Source organism: Mobula birostris, chromosome 21, assembly GCF_030028105.1.
Source record: "Mobula birostris isolate sMobBir1 chromosome 21, sMobBir1.hap1, whole genome shotgun sequence".
Taxonomy (NCBI): domain Eukaryota; kingdom Metazoa; phylum Chordata; class Chondrichthyes; order Myliobatiformes; family Myliobatidae; genus Mobula; species Mobula birostris.
This window is the reverse complement of record NC_092390.1, coordinates 51,074,527-51,096,924: the sequence shown is the minus strand read 5'-3', so window position 1 is coordinate 51,096,924 and position 22,398 is coordinate 51,074,527. Positions and strand designations below refer to the sequence as shown.

The window sequence follows — 22,398 nt, the reverse complement described above, 5'->3', positions numbered from 1 at the left end:
TCTTACCCTTCCTGAAGTCCACAACGAGCCTTTGGTCTTACTGACAGTGAGTGCCAGGTAGTTGCTGCAACACAACTCAACTGGCTGATTTCGACATACTGAGGGTTTGAAAGCGATTTGTGGCAATGCAAGCATAGGGCAGCTCAGCCTACCAGCTCCTTCCCTTTAGCTCATAGTCATAGAGCAGTGGGCTAATCACACACTCCTGAGGTGCACCAGTGTTTATCTTCAGTGAGGAGGAGATATATTCACCGATCCGCACAGATTGTGGTCTTCCGGTTAGGGACAGGTCCAGAGGCCCAGGTTCTGTAGCTTATCGATGAGGGTTGTGAGAATGATGGTGTTAATTCTGAACTATAGTCAACGAACAGCATCCTGACATAGGTGTTTGTATTGTCCAGGTGATCTAAGGCCGTGTGAAGAGCCATTGAGATTGTATCTGCCAGAGACCGATTGTGGCGATAGGCAAATTGCAGTCGGTTCAGGTCCTTGCTGAAGCAGTTCCTTCTAGCCATGACCAACCTCACAAAGCATTTCACCACCAATGATGTGAGTGCTACTGGGTGATAGTCATTAAGGCAGCTCACACTACTCTTCTCAGTCTTACTTATCTTCATTCTGTAATAAGGGACTAGCAGGCCACTCTTGCAATGCATGAAGGCTATTGATGGAGGGCAGGAAGACAGATGGCTCCAATGGCCTGCAGCGTAAGGGAGGTGGGTATGATGCAGAATGGGGACATAAGTTTATGGGAAAATTTCTGCACCAATACTTCCTGTACAAGACATATGCAACAAATGTAAAGTACCACAACATGGCTGATCCTTTTTACTGTCTTTGGAAGCCGGAGATGAATTTTTAATCTCAGAAATCCCTGCACAATTCTGAAGGATTGGAATTGCACAACCCTGGGTTCTTACTCCCTCAATGAAGTTCTTACTCATTGCAAGAGTTTCACTGAAAAATGTAAAAAAAAGATATAGGAAAGGGCATCTTGGAAGTGATGGAGTGGAGGACAACTTTAGGCAGGTGACTCATTAATCAACGAGTAGATAATTACACATTGGCATGAAACACAGGCAAAGGAAAGCAGAACCCATTATCAGAGATCCCTACCACCCAGGCCATGCTCTTTTCTCACTGCTGCCATCGGGTAGAGGGTACAAGAGCCTCAAGACTCGCACCATCAGGTTCAAGAACAGTTACTACCCCTCAACCACCAGGGTCCTGACCAAAGGGGATAACTGCACTCACCATAACCAATAATCTCACTTTAAAGACTTGCTATCTTGTTATTTCATGTTCTCTTTGTTTATTGCTATTTATTTATATTTGCATTGGCATAATCTGTTATCTTCTGCACTCTGGTTGATCTTTCATTGATCCTGTTATAGTTACTATTCTGTAGATTTGCTGAGTATGCCCGCAGGAAAATAAATCTCAGGGTTGTGTATGGTGCCATACTATATATGCACTTCGATAATAAATTTACTTTAATCTTTACACACATCTTATGTGATATTTGTACTTTACCACTCAGATAGAACTTGAACCAGTCCTAAATTAGTAAATTAATGCTGCAGCCCATTGTATGCAAATTGGCAACTTCATTAAATGCACTGGAAGTACTAAATGCTTTGACCTCAGAAGGCTTTATGAAGTGTACAGGTACCAACGATTTACTGCATTAAATCATGCTCTTTGAAAACTTAAAATGCATTTTAATTGGATTCATACCTAGATCCAAGAATCTGAAGACCCTGTCCATACTATTCTTTACATCAGCTGCATGTTCTTCCAGCCGGAGAATAAGAAATTGGTTTGGGTTATAAACAGCATACCAGTCCCACAAGAAGACAGCATATAACCCAATCTGCAATCGTACCTGAAACAGCCAAGATATAATTTCAAAATGTTATCCCTGTTCACCATGTAAAATATAGAACATAGAACATAGAATAGTACAGCACATTACAGGCCCTTCGGCTTCATCTGATATAATTGAATACTTCCAAAGAAAATCAACATTGGGTTTGTCAAGTATTTTTTACATATCAGTTGCTATGGTGCTTGAAAAAATTGGGTGGCGAGGTAGAGAAACATCCCTACCAAACGAGGTGCGAGGCAGTCCTTCCCCCTGCTACCCTGAAGGTCATCCTTGGGCAAGGAGTAGCACCTGCTTAGCCCCCCAATCATGACCATGTGAGGCCATTGGAGCAGGTGGTGGATGGTCGTATAAGCAGCTGGTGCATATCACAAGTTCTGGTTATGTGATCACTGATGCCAGGCAGGCAATCTCTGAAAAGGATTGATAATGGCTGGGTTCACCCATCTTGTAAAGACTCTGTCCAGAAGAAGACAATAACTTCCATAGAAAAAAATCTGCTAAAAACCATCATGGTGATGGAAAGACCATGATCACCTACATCATACGACACATACGGCACATAACAAATGAAGAAGCTAAGGTGCGTGAAAAAAATTGCATCACAATTAATGCAGTGCTCTCCCCGGATAATTCACACCAGGAATTCCTAGTGGGGAAGACATTAAACTGAGGCAAGAACAAAATAGTGAGGATGATTTCCAAGGGATTTTTCCAAACATTTTCGGTAACTTCATAAAAATCTCAATATTAACAATAAAAATACCAGTTTAGTGTTCTGACATACTCCATTATGGTGAAAAGTTATAAGAATTTCCCATGGATTTTACAGGCTGAATACAAAAGTGCAGAAATGACCAATGGGAGCCAACTAATGAAAAGATGCCAAGGGATGTTCTGTCTTCTCAGGCAGGAAATGTTGCAGTTATTAACATGTTTCAGTATCAGACATTGTAGAATAAACATGCAGGATGCCTGGTCCCTGGTCTTTAGCAGCTTTCATTTTCTTTTTATGAAAAAATACACAGTTTAGGTCCTTCGTTAGGAGTCTAGTTGAAAGGTCAAAATGGACAGTACTATGCAAAACTCTTAGGCATGTATTGGGTGTCTAAGACTTTTGCACAGTGGTGTATTTGTCAACGGGGAGAGAGGGTGAGTGTATGAATCTGGCGGGAACAAAGGATGCTGAGAATAGTGAGAGCAAAGTGCCATGGGAGATGTGTGGCAGAGAAGGAGGACCAGGGATGGGAGTTGGCGCTGGTGCAGACTCACTCAGCCCTGAGACACCAGGCAAGGTAATTTGATTCCAAACAATTGGTTTATTGATAATTACCGAGTGTCTCTCTGGTGCTTCCCATTCCCTCCCATCTCCATTCCCCAATTCCCAACCATGATGTCCCTCTCCCTGCTCCCTTATCAGTCTCAGTTCATAATAGAGACCCATATCAGAATCAGATTTATCACCACTTACATATGCCATGAAATTTGTTTTTTTTTTGCAGCAGTACAGTGCAATACATAAAATTACTAAGTATTGTGCAAATATACTAAATATACTAAGTATAGTTAGGCACCCTAGCTATATATTAACCTAATACTTTTGCACAGAACTGTAACCAGTTCATTTAACTCCCTAGATCTGACAAAAACAGATTGCACAAGGCATGCACAACTATCAATTTTACTCTTTGAGTAGCATTGTTGATCAAAGCCAAGTTCCTCAGTCAATGAGTTTTCTATATGTACATGGTTAAGACATTCAAAAAGGAAAAAAAAAATGAAGACGCATGAGGCTGGAGTGAAAGGTGCTGACCACAGGAGTTCTATTTCTGTACTGTTTGGAGGGAGATGAGGTCAGAGCACAAGACTGAGAAGCAGGTAACGCAGGAGATACTTCATCAGGATAAAGGGGAAGCCTTTTAGGACCGAGATTAGGAAAAACTTCTTCACACAGAGAGTGGTGAATCTGTGGAATTCTCTGCCACAGGAAACAGTTGAGGCCAGTTCAATGGCTATATTTAAGAGGGAGTTAGATATGGCCCTTGTGGCTAAAGGGATTGGGGGTATGGAGGGAAGGCTGGTACAGGGTTCTGAGTTGGATGATCAGCCATGATCATACTGAATGGTGGTGCAGGCTTGAAGGGCCGAATGGCCTACTCCTGCACCTATTTTCTATGTTTCTACGTTTCTAACCGCAGTGAAGGGAAGCCACCTTTTGTGAAACACGAGTACATTTCACAAAAATATAATAATTAATTTTTTACTTTTGAAATACAAAGATGTTTATTAGAAAACTACTGATGACTGTACATACACAGTAGAGAAGACCTGGTTTCAATGCCTGCCACTGTCTATAAGGAGTTTGTACATTCCTCCTGTGACCAAGTGGGTTTCCTCCAGGTGTTATGGTTTCCCTCCACAGTCCAAAGAAGTGCCGGTTGGTAGGTTAATTGGTCATTGTAAATGTCCTGTGATTAGTCTAGGATTAAAGTGTGGGATTGCTGGGAAGTGTAACTTGAAAAGCTGAAAAGGCCTATTCCACGCATATCTCAATAAAAAAAAAGAGATTGACAGCTAGAAGTGGGATCAGGTTTACGTATTTGTGGACTTGGCCAACATTAGCCCCAGTAAGTCATAAATGATTGAAAGTGTTTATAAAGAACTATCGATTTCACAATACAGATCACATAGTTTTTTTAAGCTTTCTTGGAAGAGAAGGACAACATTAGACCACATTAAAAAGAAAGAAGGCACCAGTTTTCTCCAAAAAATATAGGATAATTCTAAGAATAAAACTGTATACTGCTAACGATGCAGTTTGTTTTCGGATTTCATGGTCAAAACAACATTCCAAAATTATAACTTCCTCTTTTCTAGTTGTTTTCTGGTAATCAAACGCAGATTGTCTGTCAATCAACATGTTACAATAACCCGATCGTTTACATGTAAATTTACATATAAATTCTATACATTATCCATGGTATCAATACCATTTAGAAGGGAAGATGGAAAAAGAAATCAAAGGAAGATGCTTACAAATAATAGGTTATAGACAATTATGTTATCAAGCTTTGATTTTTCAAGTAATAATGTTAATTTGATGCTCCAAATATGATTTATCATAAAGCAGCAAAAAGTACGTTTTACATGGTGTAGTTTAAGAAGAAATCATGTATGAAAACAAAGGGCAAACAATAGTTCTAATACTTCAGCATCATTCTGTAAATTGAATGAGTACAATACAGCAATTATTCCCACCCACCTGCACCTTTCACTCTATGTCCTATTATGCAATGGAGTTATAAGGAGAACTCACGTACTTCTCTCTCCAGATGACACAGGAAGGTTGAGTAAACATGCTTAGGAATTTTAACACAGTTCAATTGAAAAAATAAACTTGTTTAAAAATGAAGGAAAGGCATGCAGCTTCCACTTGAGGCACGGAGAAGCAAATAAACACATCATTAAAATACTATTTAAAATGATGCAATAATATACAACAGGAAGTGAAAACCATTAAAACTAAACAACTTGAAAAGAATCCTAGGCATCAATTACAGTGTTTTGTAGAAAGGAATAGGAGAGGAATGCAAGTAGTAAAGGTTAAACTTAAACTTATTGCAAGAAGATGTAATAACTTTCAGGAGGTTAAGGGTTATGGGGAGAAGAGAGGAAAATGATCAGCCATTCCATGGAGGAACAGACTCCATGATTGAATAGTGGACCAAATAGTGCTCCTGTATCACATAACATAACTATCTGACATAAGACCATAAAATTATTAACCAAATATTTGTTTTTCATGTGCAATACTAAAATTAGTAAAGTTAACTCTTTGAAGTTTGTGGTTGATATTCATGTATGCCTATGCCAGATTAGCACCAGATTTTGTTTCTCTGTGTCAGTCTATCCAAGTCTGAATAAGAGCAAATAGCTAAAGTATGATGGGGTCTACAAACTTCATCTCATTTTCAACTAGCATTCCAAGTGTGTCCTTAATTACAGCACCCATTAAATGGTGTTTGGGAATGAGGAAGCTGGGACCTCTTGGGATGCTGGCTCCAAACAAAGATCTGAGATTTAGAATGTAAAGCCTCTCACGTTATTATCAAAAGCTTAGTAACTGCCCTTAACCTTGTGAAGAATGTCAGAATGTAGAAACTGCTTTCTGCCAGTAGTATTTTTGATATTTTCTTCCAATGGACAGCAGAAAATAGCAAGGGTCGATACACAGCTAACACATGATAGCTTAAAATGCTGCAAATACATTCCATGTTTCCAGTGCCAGAAAATAGCCATTTTAACATTTGCATACAGCAAAATTCATTGTATGGTTTTAAAATTCCAAAGAATTATGAAAACCTTTTGCTTTGTCAGTAGTATTTTACATGCCTGCATGCGTTTCACTTAGGATCCCTAATAATTAAAAGGGAAGCCCTATTCTCTCTGGACACAATTTTAATATGTGTTCTAGAAATGGAGTTTAATACACAACCACTTCTTTGAAATATTTCAAATGCTAGTTATTTTCCTGTCACCAAATCTACTTAATAATGAATGTTTCTAAAGGACAAGAAATGAAAGGTTGAAGTCAACAAGGATAAGATGGAGGACAGGCGGGTGTTTAACTCCATCTGCCCACGTTTGACCGGTCCTCCTCTCCCTTTCATGAGCTGCTGTCACAGGAAAGTGCAGGAGTCTTGGGACTCACATTGTTTAATTGAATTAATTGAATTGAAGGCTCTTTAATTGAATGATCTTTATTGTCATTATACATAGGTACCATGAAACTCTGTTTGGCTTCCTCTCAGGCAATTAAATAAAGCGGTAGATAAAAACAAGTCAGTAATAGAAAACCAGTATTAAGTAGATGAGTAGCAGAAAATAAGCTGCAGCAGCACCAGAATATCACAGTAATGCACAAAGTGCCGTTAGCGCAAGTATTTGAGTCTTTGTGTGTGCTCACAGTTTCAGTCATTGTTCTGCGGGAGTGGTGTGATGGAGGCCACAGCTCTGGGATAGAAACTGTTCCTCAGTCTTGCTGCGAGGCTGTGGACTAATTTTTGGGGACTTTGAGGTTCATGTTGCATGCATTCCTGGATTCTGGTTACTCTTTTTTTTGCTGTTTTTGAGCAGTTTGATTGATGTGGACCGTGATGCTTCAGCTAAGAACAGCCTGCAGCCTGCATTGGCTAGCGCAGATCTGAACTAAATTGAATACTGCGAGTTTGATGTTTGATATTCTATGTGCTGTTTCCTCGCTTTTTGTTGTTTGCTCAATTTTTTTTTGGTTGTTTGATATTTCCTTGAACGGGTTCCATGGTGTTTCTTTGTTTCATGGCTGCCCGTGGGAGAACAAATCTCAGAGTTGTATTCTGTATGCCTACTTTGATAATAAATGTACTTTGAATTTTGAAATACTGTTAAAAATTATTGTGAAACACTGAGAACTGATCACAATTTCAAAAAAATTGCAAATGAGAGATTAAAGAGAGGTTAGCTTTATATATAGCGAAACGTACAGTGAAATGCGTCTTTGCATCAAATGAGATCAGTTCAAAGTACATTTAGTATCAAAGTAAGTATACATTATACAACCTTGAGATTTGTCTCCTAACAGGCAGCCACAAAACAAAGAAACACAAAAGAACCCATTAAAAAGACTGTCAAACACCCAGTGTGCAGAGAAGAGAAACAAACCATGCACACAAAAACCACAAGCAAATAGCGTTGTGAACTGAAGTCCACAAAGAGAGTCTGAAACCATGATTTAGCACAGAGCCGAGTAAACATCATGGAGCAGTGAGTTGAACCAGCTGATCCCTCGACACAGGCCCCGATATGCTGGGAACAACCAGCGTATCATGCAGGATTTGTGGATGCAATAATAGGGATAACGTTTTGGGTTGGGTTCTCCTTGCTAGAACTGATTATAGTCCTTGGCAAATTCAAGCAATTCAAAAAAATGTATAAATTGTAGGTCAGGATGGCACATTCTTCCTCAGCAATGACTGGACAATAAGTCATTGAGTCACCCTGGATTTATAGTGTGACATTTCCTCCCAGTATTACATATTAAAGTCCGAATGGTGATTTTCTAATTCCAGATGACCAAATGTCAACTTGGTTCTATGTACATACAGATTTTGCTTGATTGTATGACTGATACCCTATAGGTGCTTAATATCTTATATGTGCGAAGACTGGGCCTCACGCCACGGTGTTGCCTGTTTACAGCTGCCAGGAGAGAGGCGTTGGAGCTGGTGCGCTCCAGTGGGGCCATTTTGTTTAGTTGCAGAGATCTATAGGCCAAAAAGATAGATGAATAGTACTTCTGCATAGAAGCATCGAAGCCGGAAGTGATAGTTTCCAGGTATGGAATATCAAAAATGACAACGAATGACAACGACACTAATGAAGTATTTATTAGGGTACTATAGTACTGTACAAAAGCCTTAGCTCTCTCTCTCTCTATATATATTTTATATATATATAGAGAGAGAGAGAGAGAGAGAGAGAGAGAGAGAGAGAGAGAGAGAGAGAGAGAGAGAGAGAGAGGGAGGGAGAGAGGGATAGAGAGAGCTAGTGTGCCCAAGACTTTTGCACAGTACTGCAGTAATTTTATGTATTGCACTGTACTGCTGCTGCAAAAAGAAAAACAAATTTCATGAAATATGTGAGAGATGACAAACCTGATTCTGATATGGGTCTGTATTGTGGACTGAGAGTGGGAAGGGGGCAGGGAGAGGGGAATCATGGTTGGGAAAAGGGGAAGGGAGAGGGGGGTACCAGAGGGACATTCTGTAATAATCAAAAAAACAGTTGCTTGGAATCAACTGACCTTGCCTGGTGTCGCAGGACTGGGTGTGTCTATGCCCATGGCAACTGCATGTCCCACGGCGCTCCACCCTCACCATTCCCAACATCCTTTGCTTCCACCAGACTGATAAACTCACTCTCGGTTACACGTTGATAAATATATTGCAGAAGTGTTAGGAACCCCAGCTATATGTATGTGCTTAAGACTTTTGCACAGTACTGTACATCTTTGCTTGCTATTTTCAGTAATACTAAAATAATTACTGATAATAATAATTCTATAATAATCACCCATTATTTTAGTTATGCACTAGAAAAATGTTATCTCCTCTTTTCTCCTTAGTCAAAGCTGTTTTCAACTTGTATTTTGAATCCTTCAATTTTGCCTAACACAAAGGCAGCATGTTATTTTAACATTCACAACCAATAAGCTTAGAAATACAAAATTCTTCCTACTGATAGTAATGAATGCTATGGATTTGTAGTAATGTGGCCTTAGCACAGCACCATACAGTGGGATATTTGAGGTCATGGCCAAAAATAATACTGTTTTATTAATTGGCATATAATGCACTGGGGAATTTGCTCTGTAAAAGAGGTACTCACAGGCATGGCAGAGTTCACAGTGCAGTTGTACACACAGGATCTAAGGGAAGAGTGCATGAGGCAGCTGTCGAATATTTGCAGAGAATCTTTCACCTTTTCATGAAAATCCTCCACAGATTTGTTAGCACTTATGAAGTACAAGTAGTCAGAATACAGCCTATTTAAAAAATAAAGCACAGAAGTGAGTATCACTCAAGGGTATATATGATTGGCTTAGCTACAGCAGATCATCAATATATATCATCTTGCAAAACTGAGAACAAAATACTGGATGGTTTCAGCAGGTGAAGGAGCATCTGTGAAGATGAAACGTATGTGTCAACATTTCAGGTTGAGACCCTTCATCTGGATTGAGAATCTTGACCTAAAATGTTGGCACACACCTGTTGCCTCCAGTTCTTCTAGCATTCCATTTCTGTTCCAGATTTTACTATCTGCAGTCTCTTCTGTTTCAATTTGTAAAGATTTTTTTCTATTAATGCTTTTCCTTGAAGAAATAACATTTTTGAAGCACTAATTCATTTCTAGAGTCACACTGACTATACTATTTTCCTAAATACTCCAATTATAGCTCTAAGTTAAAAGTTTAATGTGAATTAATACCTACAGTTAACATTTTACTGTACTTCATATATCTGTGGGTTGCAGGGTGGAGATACGTCTCTACCAAAGGAGACGTAAGGCGTTCCTTCCTCTGCCAGCCTACAGGTAGCCCTTGGGCAAGGTGTAGCACCTTCTTAGCACTCTCCCCCCACCCCCGCCAATCAGGGTCACGTGAAGCCATGGGAGCAGGTGGTGGATGGGCATATGAGCACCTGGTGCATGTAACAAGTCCTGGTTATGCAACCACTGACACCAAGCAGATAATCTCTAAAGAGTATTGATAATGGCTGGGGGGCACTAGGCAGATGCTACACCTTGCCCAAGGGTGACCTGCAGGCTAGTGGAGGGAAGGAGCGCCTTACACCTCCTTTGATAGAGACATATCTTCACACTGCCACCCAATATTCAATATAACTTTTTAAATTTTTGTAACGATATTCTTTTATGCCCTGGTGATTTCATGCTGCATTGAACTTTTAAACTTTTATAAAGAAATGCATTAAATATTGGAATTGCATAATCATTCTTACTGCATCCATGCAATACCCAGTGTGGTATGAACACATTTGTTTATGTACAAAAACAATGCATGCCCCATGAATCATCACAGACTCAGTCGTCAGTGTATTTTGAAGTGATGAGCCATTGCCTTAAACACTATTCCTGTGCATCCTTGGGCTTAGATTTATAAGCAGTCAAGATTCAGTAAGCAAAGCCAATTCTCAATCTATGGCCAAAATAAACTTCCTTTTAAAACAAGTTAATACGGGTTCCAGTATCATCATGATAGCTCCATTTTAATTTTTTTTAAAACTCAATTGTAATGCCTAAGAGTAACTTTACAAGTTGTTGTATGTTAATTCTGTGACATTTTTAATTATAAAGTTGTTAGCTGGGATGGATACTCGGTGATTCTGTCTGAGAAAAAAGTCACTGTTATTTTAATGGCATTGGAATTGAAGAGATATTTTATAATTTACGCCTCATTTATATTGATCAAGTTGTTATGCCTTCAGCTGATTGCTTCGCATCCTCTTGAATTTTGTGTTACATCACAAAAATGCTTGTCACCATATTGACTGTATCGGGTGGTAGAATTAGCACAACGTTACTTCAGTGCCAAGTCACCATCCTAGCTGGGCAGCTGAGACATCACAGCATGGATGTGTCAATTCAGAATTATTGATTAGACATCATTAATTCATATCAGGTACTGGCAAGAAATCAGAGCAAAATACATCCTAAATAAATTAATTAATCATATTCATGTCATAACTATCTGAAATGCTCAAGGTCATTGCGTAAAGATACAATTTCACTAGATGTTCTTTGTGAGAGTAAGCAGAATAGGTCAAAAACAAAAAAAACTGATGCTTTTCACTGTCTAAACTTCATAATTCAATATTTATATTTAGAATTATTTCATTAACTTCAATGAAACTATAGATCTGACATGCGAGTATGACATGGGTTCTAAAAATAATCGAACTTTGATATTAAGGAAGTGACTTTAAAAATGCTGGGAATTCATTCTGGAATATTTTCTTGGATATGGTTGCTTAAGCCAAAGTCGAAATCAGTGTGAGAAGATGAATTTTGCATTTATTTGAAGTGGATATCACAGCATCAGAACGAATACAGGGTTTGGAAATTTTACAACAGTCAATACTTCAGAAGAACTTAAGTTCCCTTACAATTTCATAATGAAAGCAGTGACTTCAGACTGACCTCTCAACAGGGTCTCTGAGCATAACAATAAGCTTGGCAGCTGGCAGAACTGCATGTAGGAAATCCTGAATTAAATATGGCGGCTCACTGTTAGCTGTGCGACTATAGAAACTCTGCCATGCATTATTATCCCACATCGTGGAAGCACTTGCTTCGCCTAAAAACAGAAAACATGATATTTATTTTAAGCAAAAGAAAATCTCCAGATGCTGGAAATCCAAAGCAACACACATAAAATGCTGGAGGAACTGGGCAGGTCAGGCAGCATCTATGGAAATAAGCAAACAGTCGACATTTCTGGCTGAGGCTCTTCTTCAGGACTGAAAAGGAAGGAAGATGCCAGAAGTAAAAAGCGGTTGGAGGAAAAGGAGGATAGCTGGAAGGTGACGGGTGAAGTCAGGTGGGTGAGGAAGGTCAGGAGCTGGAGAAGAAAGAATCTGGTAGGAGAGAAGAGTGGACCATGGGAGAAAGGGAAGGAGGAGGGGCCCAGGGGGAAGTTCTAGGCCAGTGAGGAGGTAAAAGGTCAGCGTGGGGAATAGGGGCGGGGGGTGGAATTTTGTTTACCGGAAGGAGAAATCGATATTCATGCCATCAGGTTGGAGGGTGCCCAAACAGAATATAAGGTGTTGCTCCTCTACCGTGAGGGTGGTCTCATCTTGGCACAAGAAGAGGCCATAGACTGACATGTCAGAATGGAAACGAGAATCACAATTGAAATATTTGGCGACCGGGAAGTCCTGCTTATGGCAGATGGAGCAGAGGAGCTCGATGACTTAAAAGACTTGCAAGTAAGACTAATTTCTCAATGAATTGTAAGAAGTAACAAAAGAAAAATCAAATTTTGCAAAGCATAGCTAACTGAAATTAATTGGTCAGGTAGAAATGCACTGATACATTAAAACTATTTTCATGTGCATACTTCATTGTGACCATAGTAATTAAAGACTTTCATTCCCCTTCCACTCAAGACATTGCATGGTAATACATAGATGACAGTTTGACTGTAACTGGCTTTCATTTGTTTACCTTCAGACTGAGAGTTAGCTTCACGATATGTGAAAAGTCTTAACCAATTCATCTGCTGATTCAATTCAATGTGAGAAGCTGGTAACGAAAAGCGTACTGATTCTCTTTTTATATATGAAACAAGGTCAGATACAAGCAGAATTGAGGCAGTGGGATCCAGGCTTTAGAGCAGCTCGAAGCAGCTGAACCTGATGTTTAGACAACAATGTAGGCACCAGGCCAGATTGCAAAGGTCGGGGTGTTGGGGCTTGAGACGAGGCCTGGGCTGGTCCAGCTCACTGCTCCGCTCTGCACTGAAATAAGGGTCTGTAGATGGACCCTCTTTGTGGGCTTCAGTTCTGAATGCTATTTGTCTGCATGATGCATATTCTTCCACTTTGCACTTTGGGTGTTTGACGGCCTTTTTTGTAATGCTTTTTTGGGTTTCTTAGTTTTGTGGCTGTCTGTTAGAAGATGAATCTCAAGGTTGTATAATGTATACACACTTTAGTAATAGATGCACTTTCAACTTTGAAAATACAATTGCTTATCAACTTCCATGCAAGACTCCATGGGATTGTCCATGGCCTAACAGAGTAGTGGTACATAATGGATGCTGAGTTCACATTGAAATAAGCTGATCAAGTGGAAATGGACGTTCAGCCCCCAAACGCAGTTGCGTGTTAAAGGCCAATCCTAATACACATTTTGTTGTCGGAGGCTTATAAATTATGCACTGTAAGTAAATGGATGGCCAGTATCATATCAGCACATCGACATTTTGTAGGAATGTCAAGAGCAGTGTTTGTGTGCTTAATGTACAGTACTTAGCTTCCCCCACCCACAATCCATTATTCAGGTAAGAAGATGGGTTAGCCATTTCATACTCACTGAGGACGTAACACAGGGTTGCCAACTTTCTCACTCCCAAATAAGGGACAAAAGTAGCAGTCAAATACGGGACACTTGTGTTTACCCCGAGAAAGACTACCATGACCATGAAGCCTTGCGCAGGCACCTGTGTGCGCATAAGTGACGTGCACATACGTGACGTGCGCATGCATGTATGTGCCGATTTTTTTCTACAATTCAGTTTTGGCTTAATCTTCTCGATTCTATTAAGTGAAACTACACTGTACATACATTATTTCTACTTTATATATGCTGTGTATTTATCATATCATTCCTGCTTTTACTATAGATTAGTGTTATTTTAGGTTTTATGTGTTATTGGTATGATTTGGTAGGTTATTTTTTGGGTCTGGGAATGCTCAAAAATTTTTCCCATATAAATTAATGGTAATTGCTTCTTCGCTTTACGCCATTTTGGCTTATGAACGGTTTCATAGGAACGCTTTACCTTAGCAGGGGAAAATACGGGACAAGGGCGGTTCAGTATGGGACAAACCAATTTAGTCCAATATACAGGATGTCCCAGCTAATACGGGACAGTTGGCAACCCTAACTTAACAGCATCCTCGTTTATATGAACATCCAATAGAACACTACTTAAACAGTAAACGTTAATGCAAGATCAGAATCTCATAGAAGTTTAAAAAATACATTGATAGTCCAGAACAGGAAAAGGCCATACTGTCAGGAAATTCCCTTCCACATGGGTTGTCAATCCATACAAGTATAATACAAATTTGTTTACTAATTTTACACATGCAAATGAACTTGTGAAGTGTCTTTCTCAGGGTAGGTGGATGGGACTCGGCCATTTAAACTGTTCGGCACATCCAAGATGGGCCAAGGGCCTGCTTGTGTGCTGTACTTTTCTTTGACATTATGACTCTATGGTGCAGTGAAAAAATTAATCCACTGCTGAAACAGTAGATTCATTCTGGTGAAAGAATGGAACCATTATAGGTGATATGGTGTAAGGTAACTGGCGGAAACGCACAAAATTCACAACTACCGACATGGAGATGGGGTTCACTGGTCTGACACGATCACGTAATTACGTATAGTTTTTTTTACTGCGCTTTATGGTCAGTGCTTGGAGGACAATAAAGAAGTTTGTTACGGTTTTACTTAAACTTAACACCTCTGCCATTTTATTTCTGAAAATCTACAGTATCACTGGGTTCACATCACATGTTGAGTGCTTGCTGTAACATTCCTTTATTGAAATTTTAAAAAAAATTCAACCCACTTTATCAACAGGACTACTTCATATGATGACTGTGTGCCTTGGGCCAGAATTATAACTGAAAAGCAATTCAAAAGATGCATCTGATCAGGAGCTCAGCTCTCAAACAACTGATCAAGTTTGGATCTGTGGCAATTTGGATTACGGTCTCATGCTAAATTTTCCTGACTCTGGCTGCAATGTCAAAAGCATAATCTAATTCAGAAACAGGCTGGGAAGAAGCAAATGTACCATTCTGCTCAGGATAGCTTTTGCAAACACAGTTAGCTACTTGTAAATTATCCTGGGTTCTTAAAACAGTGTTGAACCTGTGTTCTAGCCGAAAGAAGCACAGATGGTTGTTTGTAAAGAATTCTAGAATATGCAGGTCTTGATGTTGAAAGAACTCTGCTGATTCTCGAGTCAGGGGAACTTAAAATAAACGGTGCTGCAGATTGTAACATCGAAACAGCCAGCTGTTGGCCTCCTTTCTTTCTGAGGCAGGAGCAATATCTCTCTCTCCCTGTTGAGATGTCAGGGTGTTGGGGTGAACAGTAGTTTTTGATGATCATTGTCTCTGGGGGGCTTGCTAGTGCTTGCATGGTGGGTGGTGGGGACTGATATTTTTTGCTGGAACAAGTGGAGGGAGGGGAGGGAAGCTTTGGCATTCTAACATTTTCTGTCATTCATTGTTGGGGGGGGAGGTCTTTGTTTTGTGGAAGTCTGCTAAGAGTAAGGATTTCAGGTTGTATCCTGTATACATTCTCTGACATTAAATTGAACCATTGAACAAGAACACAGAGCATATTACGGTGGTATTTGCAACTACGATTTGATATCAATTACTCTTCTGCTATGCAGTCAGGCATAGCAAGAGGCTTGCCAATGAATCACTTCTATGCTTAGTTTGAGTTGGATGAAGTCAGAGAATCAAAACAGGGGAAAAAGAACAAAATGTGCTTTAACAAAAAAAAACAAGTGAAGAGAGATGAAAATTGATAGCTGGTTTTACTTGGAATTGGTTATCTAATAAAAAATCTGATTCAATAGAATTACAGTTTTCGTACCACAATTTGACTGAACTGCTATCAGATTTTCTTTTCGTAAGTTGAACGTTGAAACTGCATTGAATAAAATACTAGTTTAAATAATAACACAAGAGATCCTGCAGATGTAGAAGGTTGAGGGGGGATTTGATAGAGGTACTTAAAATTATGAGGGGGATAGATAGAGTTGACGTGGATAGGCTTTTTCCATTGAGAGTAGGGGAGATTCAAACAAGAGGACATGAGTTGAGAGTTAAAGGGCAAAAGTTTAGGGGTAACATGAGGGGGAACTTCTTTACTCAGAGAGTAGTAGCTGTGTGGAACGAGCTTCCAGCAGAAGTGGTTGAGGCAGGTTCAGTGTTGTCATTTAAAGTTAAATTGTAAAGCTATATGGACAGGAAAGGAATGGAGGGTTATGGGCTGAGTGCAGGTCAGTGGGACTAGGTGAGAGTAAAAGCTTGGCACAGACTAGAGGGGCCAAGATAGCCTGTTTCCGTTCTGTAATTGTTATATGGTTATATGTTGGAAATCTTCAGCACACACACACAAAATGCTGAAGGAACTCAGCAGGTCAAGCAGCATCTAAGGAAGCAAATAAACAGTCAACATTCTGGGCAGAAGGACTAGAAAGGGTGGGGGGGGGGGAAGGGAAGCGAAGCCAAAATAAGAAGATGCAAAAGGGAAGGAGTACAAGCTGGCATGGAATATGTGAAACCAAGTGAGGGGCGAGGGGAAAGGTGGCTGGGGGAGGAGGAATGTAGTAAGAAGCTGGGAGATGATAGGTGGAATAGGTGAAAGAAATGGTTTGGAAAAAGCCATTTACTCTATGTTAATTAATTAACTTCAACCATACAATGACAATCACATAACAAGTTAATTAGAGAGGTTCAACTTTTGGGAACTCAAATAATCATCTTAGTGCAGCATCAATGGATAAAATATCTCACCAATAACCATGTTGCTGTCCATTTCTTGTTCAGCAGATGAATTGGATATCTGATTCTGAATCTGATGTGCTGCTAGATCAAACAAATCCAAGTAATCTTCAATTAGATAGCGGCCATGGAATCCATTCCAGGGCTGAATGATCCCTGTAGACAAGAGAAGCTTCAACTCAGGAACGGTAACTTTTTTCAACTTGAACTTCTGCCCACATTGAATTGGTCTCTATTAATGTGCTAAATTTCAAGACCGTATAATCAAAATTTTGTCAAGTGTTTCAAATTGTGTTTTTGTATTGTCAAGTAAAAGTTATTAGTTTTAATTAAGTCTGGAGTTGTTCTTGCTTCACATTTCAACAGTATATTGGAATAAAATGACTAAGAATTACTTACGTTGTGTCATAGCAATGCATGTTACTTAGCTAACAACCCTTGAGTTTGTGGTTTAATTTCCTCCCATGATAAATATGGAACTGAAGACATTTACGGAGTAGCACCATCAATCTTATCAGATTGGTCAAATTCCCAGACTGTACACTCATGGCCTTCAGGGTAGAGAACGTGTTACATCCATATACACAAATCTGGTCTGCATGTGACTTCCCAGTTTAGTGTTCTGCATTACTCTCCTCGTGTGCTGCTGCATGTGGTAATCATCTTAATTCCAACAGGGATTACTATTATCATTGGGCCACAATATTGGGAATCCCTACTATGCATGGATATTTCTTCTCAAATAGGCCTATCACTAACTTTTCAGTGAAACAAGATGGACAATAAAAGTTCCTTTCCCAACTTTCACTCAACTAAATAAAAATACAACTTCAAGGCTCGAAAATAGTAACCATTTTCTGCGTGTCTATCCCCACATATCCATTCAGATCGAAACAAGACTTTTATGTGCCTGCTGTCAAACATCCAAGCTTTGCACAGCCTCCTCGGTGGCAGATCCCCACTGCCCTCAATCCCCAGATATTTCAAAAATTTATATCCTTCCACTTTGTAAACTTTAAATGCTACTAATGAGCTAGCCAGAGAAAATCTTTATTATAAAACCTTAAACTTTTAACAAGCTAATTAAAGTCTGAACACAAACACATCCAAAAAATGATGTGTTAGTGAAGTGGAGCGTAGTGCTGAACTTATCCAGATTTATCCACCAGACAGAGAAACCATATTATGAGAATCGGATTATATCCCAATTGAATTACTGTCAGTTATTTCAAAACCACAATAGTATGCCTATACTTGCCTGCCAAACATTAAAGCCCTTCTAGCTTCTCAGGAAACAGGGCACACATCCAAATCTGGCTCAAACATAGAATGTCAATAATAATAATCATTCCTCCAGTTACGTGTACAATACACCATTGTATTCAATTTTTAAGGGTTCAACAGGAGAGAAAAAAAGACTTCTGTAGAAAAATATAGCAAGAATGGAGAATTTTCTCTGAAGCAGTCTCGGTCTGTCAAAATTTCTCGAAGCATGCTATTAAATGGCATGCTGTAACAGCAAGTGACACGGTGGAGGTGTAACACCAGACTACCTCTGCTATAACGATTACATTCAAAGTGAAAATTCAGTCCTTCACTGTAGACTGCATCACGACTTCAAAAAGAGATGATTCACAAACAAACCTAAATATAAAGCCACAACATGAGAACTAAGTACACTGGAAGTGTAGTGGGGCAACAACACTTCTTAGACAGTTCCTAGGAATCCATGCCAGGTTTGTGGGTGATTGAAGCCAAAGCGGGAAGTACAGTCTCTTCCACACCGGATCAAATGATAGCAGGTAGGGTGGATGGGTAGTTTCTCACACACTACACTCCAATTGTGTTGGGCATGTGACCAAGTGGTTAAGGCATTCCTCTAGTGATCTCAAAGTCGCTAGTTCGAGCCTCAGCTGTGGCAGCGTGTTTGTGCCCTTGAGCAAGGCACTTAATCACACATTGCTCTTATCTGTGCGAGGAGTGACGCCCCACACAGACTTCCAATCTGTGCCTTGTAAGGCATGAAAATGCCCGACATGGGCCTCTCATGGTCTGAGTCGACGTTCCCTCCCTCCCCACATTCCAATAGTGTGCACTCCTATTGAAGCTTCTCATTCTGAGTACATTGACTCCACTTTGTGCTCTCGTGGGCTACGGATCCCTAAATATCAATGAGGATACTGACTTTTTCCAAAATCCTTTGCCTCTTCCTCTGTTGGTCTAATAATCACTTTCCATGACAGAATGCAGAATAGAGAATGTTTCAAGAGTCTAATGTTGGGCACTTTGGATTGTTCAATGGGAACTTCCTGTAATTTGGATCCAATTTCTGCAAACATTGGCCTGGGAGAGGCAGCTGATGCTTGTTCACTTCCAGTGACTTTGGAGGACTCTGTGCAGATAACTTTGGCAAATCCATCCAGTGCCTAGAGGTGTCTACTGCAGTGGTTCATGCCTCAAGAATGTACAGGAAGGCTGGCGTCATTGCTGTCTGGTACACAATGAGTTTTTGATCATCAAATATCTTTCTTCTGAATTGTCCAAGGTCTTCCTTTGCTAAGCAGTGATTTGCAAAATATGAGATGTGGACTATGTACCTTGATTATCATTGTACAGCTGGAGAGGAGCTTTGCCTTGTACGTGTTGAGTGTGAAAGTTATTCTCTCGTACACTTTAGTAGGTGAATTGCCGATGGCTTGGAAATTGATCTCCGACAACAGGTAAACCTAAACGTGTGCCTTCTGCAGCTCAGCTCCTTAGGTTTAGACAGTCTTGGTACCATTGACTAGGTTGAATGTGTTCTGTTAGCTTTGAAAGCTTCTTGGAGGTACCATGCAACATTGTGGAAAGAATGATCCGAAAACTGTTGGCCAATGATCGAGCCTTGCTTGAATCCAGTCATTGTTAGGATTGGCTGCTACAGACCTACAAATTAAGATCATAATTTACGTGCCACCATGAAGCAAACATAAGATGGAGGCAAATTCCTGTGGTTAACTGAAGTGGAGGAGAGTGCTCCATATTCCATTTTGACTAAGTAAGGGTGGGAAATTCAATAAGTGCTCTGTCTGTTTCTTAGGACTTGTTGGGATTTGGCCTTTTTTGATTTCTTTTTGGTCAGGAGGGACAGCAGGACACAGTCTGGTAGAATGGAATCATGGCTCTCATTTTAAGGATAAGTCATGTTTAGGAAAGTGTTTGAAATGTACCTTCCTGCTCCTTTGTCATTGATAAGTTCACTTTCAACTTTGGTCCTCAGTGGGGTGAGTGCTTGGGTGTTTGGGTCATAGATAGTTCTGACAGCGCTAAAGAACCCACAAACCAGGGCTGCCAAAACGTTGCTGAAGCTCCTGCATTCATTTCACCTCCCATCACAATTTCTTTTTTGTATTTTGGATCTCTGTCTTCAGTTGCCTGCAAAGCAGTTTATTATCGCTTGGTGAAAAGTTTAGTTATGATGGTGCTGAATGGCAACTCCTTTGCCTACATCTTTGGAAACAGCTCCATTTCCATCTTTAATATCTCTACCTTTCCCTTTCAGGGTTCTTTTGAAGATCCTGACCTGGAGTTACACACTGACTTCGGTTCTTTGCGGGAATAGGACTCAGTCTTGGGATTTCATGACTGGCCATTTTTCAACATGCCAAGGATGTGGCTCAGAGCTTAGCTCGCCTTCAGAGGTCCGAGTTCTCATGGCCCTGGAGACGGGCAGATCAAAGGTCGGTGTCCTGGCAGGAGATCGGTGTTTCGTGGGAGTCAGAAGATCTCTGGCTGTATGCTCAGAGAACTGAGGTCTTTGGGCACAGAGCTCAGAAAAAACAATGCAACAGACTTTTAACATCATAAACCAGCGGGTTGTTTGTTATGTCTCCCCTCTCGCTGTGAAACGGAGACACCTCTTTCTCCCTTATTAAGGAGAGGGAGAGCCTGTGGTATGTCGAATACCAGGTGAACGAGTAGCCTTTGGGGTACTGCAAGTCTGTGTCTTTGCTGATGCTTTGCTGCACTCTTGAGTGCTCGGTGGTGGGTGCCAATACTTTTTTTTTGCTGGTGGGAGAGGGGGGGATTGTTGCTTTGCTGCTGCTTGTGTGTGGGATGGAGGGGCGCTGGGGGGGGGGCTTTGGGGTTCTAACATTTAACTGTCACTCATTCTTTGGGGGCACTCCTCTATTTTCATGGATGGTTGCAAAGAAAAAGCATTTCAGGATGTACATTGTATACATTTCTCTGACATCAAATGTACCTTTGAAACCTTTGAAGTTAAGTTCCCAATCCAAGAACACCTTATTTTTATGGGTAATTTGCTCCTTGATTTGTTTGCCATCCTCACCAACTCTTCTGTCCTTTTCACTGTCTCCATCTGATCCGTCCAGGTCCTCCTGTACACACCTTGCTTACCTAACCACACCTTACCCCCTTCCCACTCACCTTTAACACCCAGCACCCTATCTCCCAGTTTTTGTCCTTTCCACTACCTACAGCACTTGCCCATCAGCCGCACCTTCCTCCCATCTGCCCACCCCATCTCCCTTATTTGGTTCCATACTTCACCTTCCATCCTTATCAGATGCCATCATTTGTAGCCCTTTGTGGTTTCCCATCTATCTCCATCCTTTTTTCCCGCATCTGTTTCCCTCTGCCTATCCTCCCCACCTCGAGATAGAACATACGAGATAGTACAGGCCCTTCGGCCCAAAATGTTGTGCCGACTCTTGCCAGCTCATGCCCCACACTTACCCCTTTATACTGTTATCTGCACTCTTTCAGTTCAGGTGAGGGTTTTTAACCTTTATTTTCCCTCCACACAGATGCTGCCCAACCCAATGCAGTTGTCCAACAGTTGTTTTCCAGTCCATGTCCTATCATCTGTAATCTCTCTATTCCCATTCCTGAATCTCCCTGGCAGAGAAGCCAAGACATTTCCACCAGCGTCAGCCATGGTGAACTTCCAGGTGGCAGGAGGTCACTTGTGACACAGGATTGCCCAAAAGGGATCACCATGGGTTGGGGAAAATTAGCAGGATACACTGAAGAGTGTATCCACTGAAAGTAGCCATTCCTTGAGTAGAGAATTCCAAAGTTTGAATGACCAACCTCTTATTGATACTGTGAGCCCTGGCTCTGGTTCCAACCATTACAGACATCATCTCCTAATCTACCCAGTTTAATGGCTTCCTCACATGAGCAATGCAGTATGCCAAGTGTCCATCAGTCTTATGAGCTTGGCAGCTGTGATCTCCACAGCAAACTGATGGAAGGTAAGGGATTTACACTTGAATCAGGGTGATATTCAGACTAAAGAATACTTATCCAGATTTTTTGGCAATTTCCAGATTTCTGGTGGTTGTGCAATCGGGTGCTTGTTTGGTGCATCAAAAGAAAATTATTTTAAATTTTTACAGTTAGTATTAACATCGAGAATATTTTGACAGGAAAACTTTGTTGATTTTCTTTGCAAAACCCTCGATTTTGGAATTTAATATATTTTTCAGCTTATCTTGCTCTATTCTGAAATTGTTAAGAATGTCTGTAGAGTGCTTCCTTGGGACATTCGGAAGTTTCACTAAGCCTAGAGCACTCTGGTTTATTTTAAAAGTTTCTCAGTTGGGAAATGTGCATTCAGAGCAATAGGAAAAA

At 40.4% G+C, this 22,398-nt stretch overlaps 1 protein-coding gene across 4 annotated transcripts in view; it reads right to left on the bottom strand.

The window, feature by feature from the left end:
- Window positions 1–22,398, bottom strand: part of chst15 (carbohydrate (N-acetylgalactosamine 4-sulfate 6-O) sulfotransferase 15) — a 108,793-nt gene that overhangs the window by 11,860 nt on the left and 74,535 nt on the right. For all 4 annotated transcript variants that reach the window (XM_072239463.1, XM_072239464.1, XM_072239465.1 and 1 more), the window contains exons 4-7: window positions 16,774–16,917; window positions 11,642–11,798; window positions 9,311–9,467; window positions 1,738–1,885 (exon numbers count right to left, since the gene is read on the bottom strand). In XM_072239463.1, coding sequence (XP_072095564.1) covers window positions 1,738–1,885; window positions 9,311–9,467; window positions 11,642–11,798; window positions 16,774–16,917 — 606 coding nt within the window. The remainder of the gene's footprint in view (window positions 1–1,737; window positions 1,886–9,310; window positions 9,468–11,641; window positions 11,799–16,773; window positions 16,918–22,398) is intronic.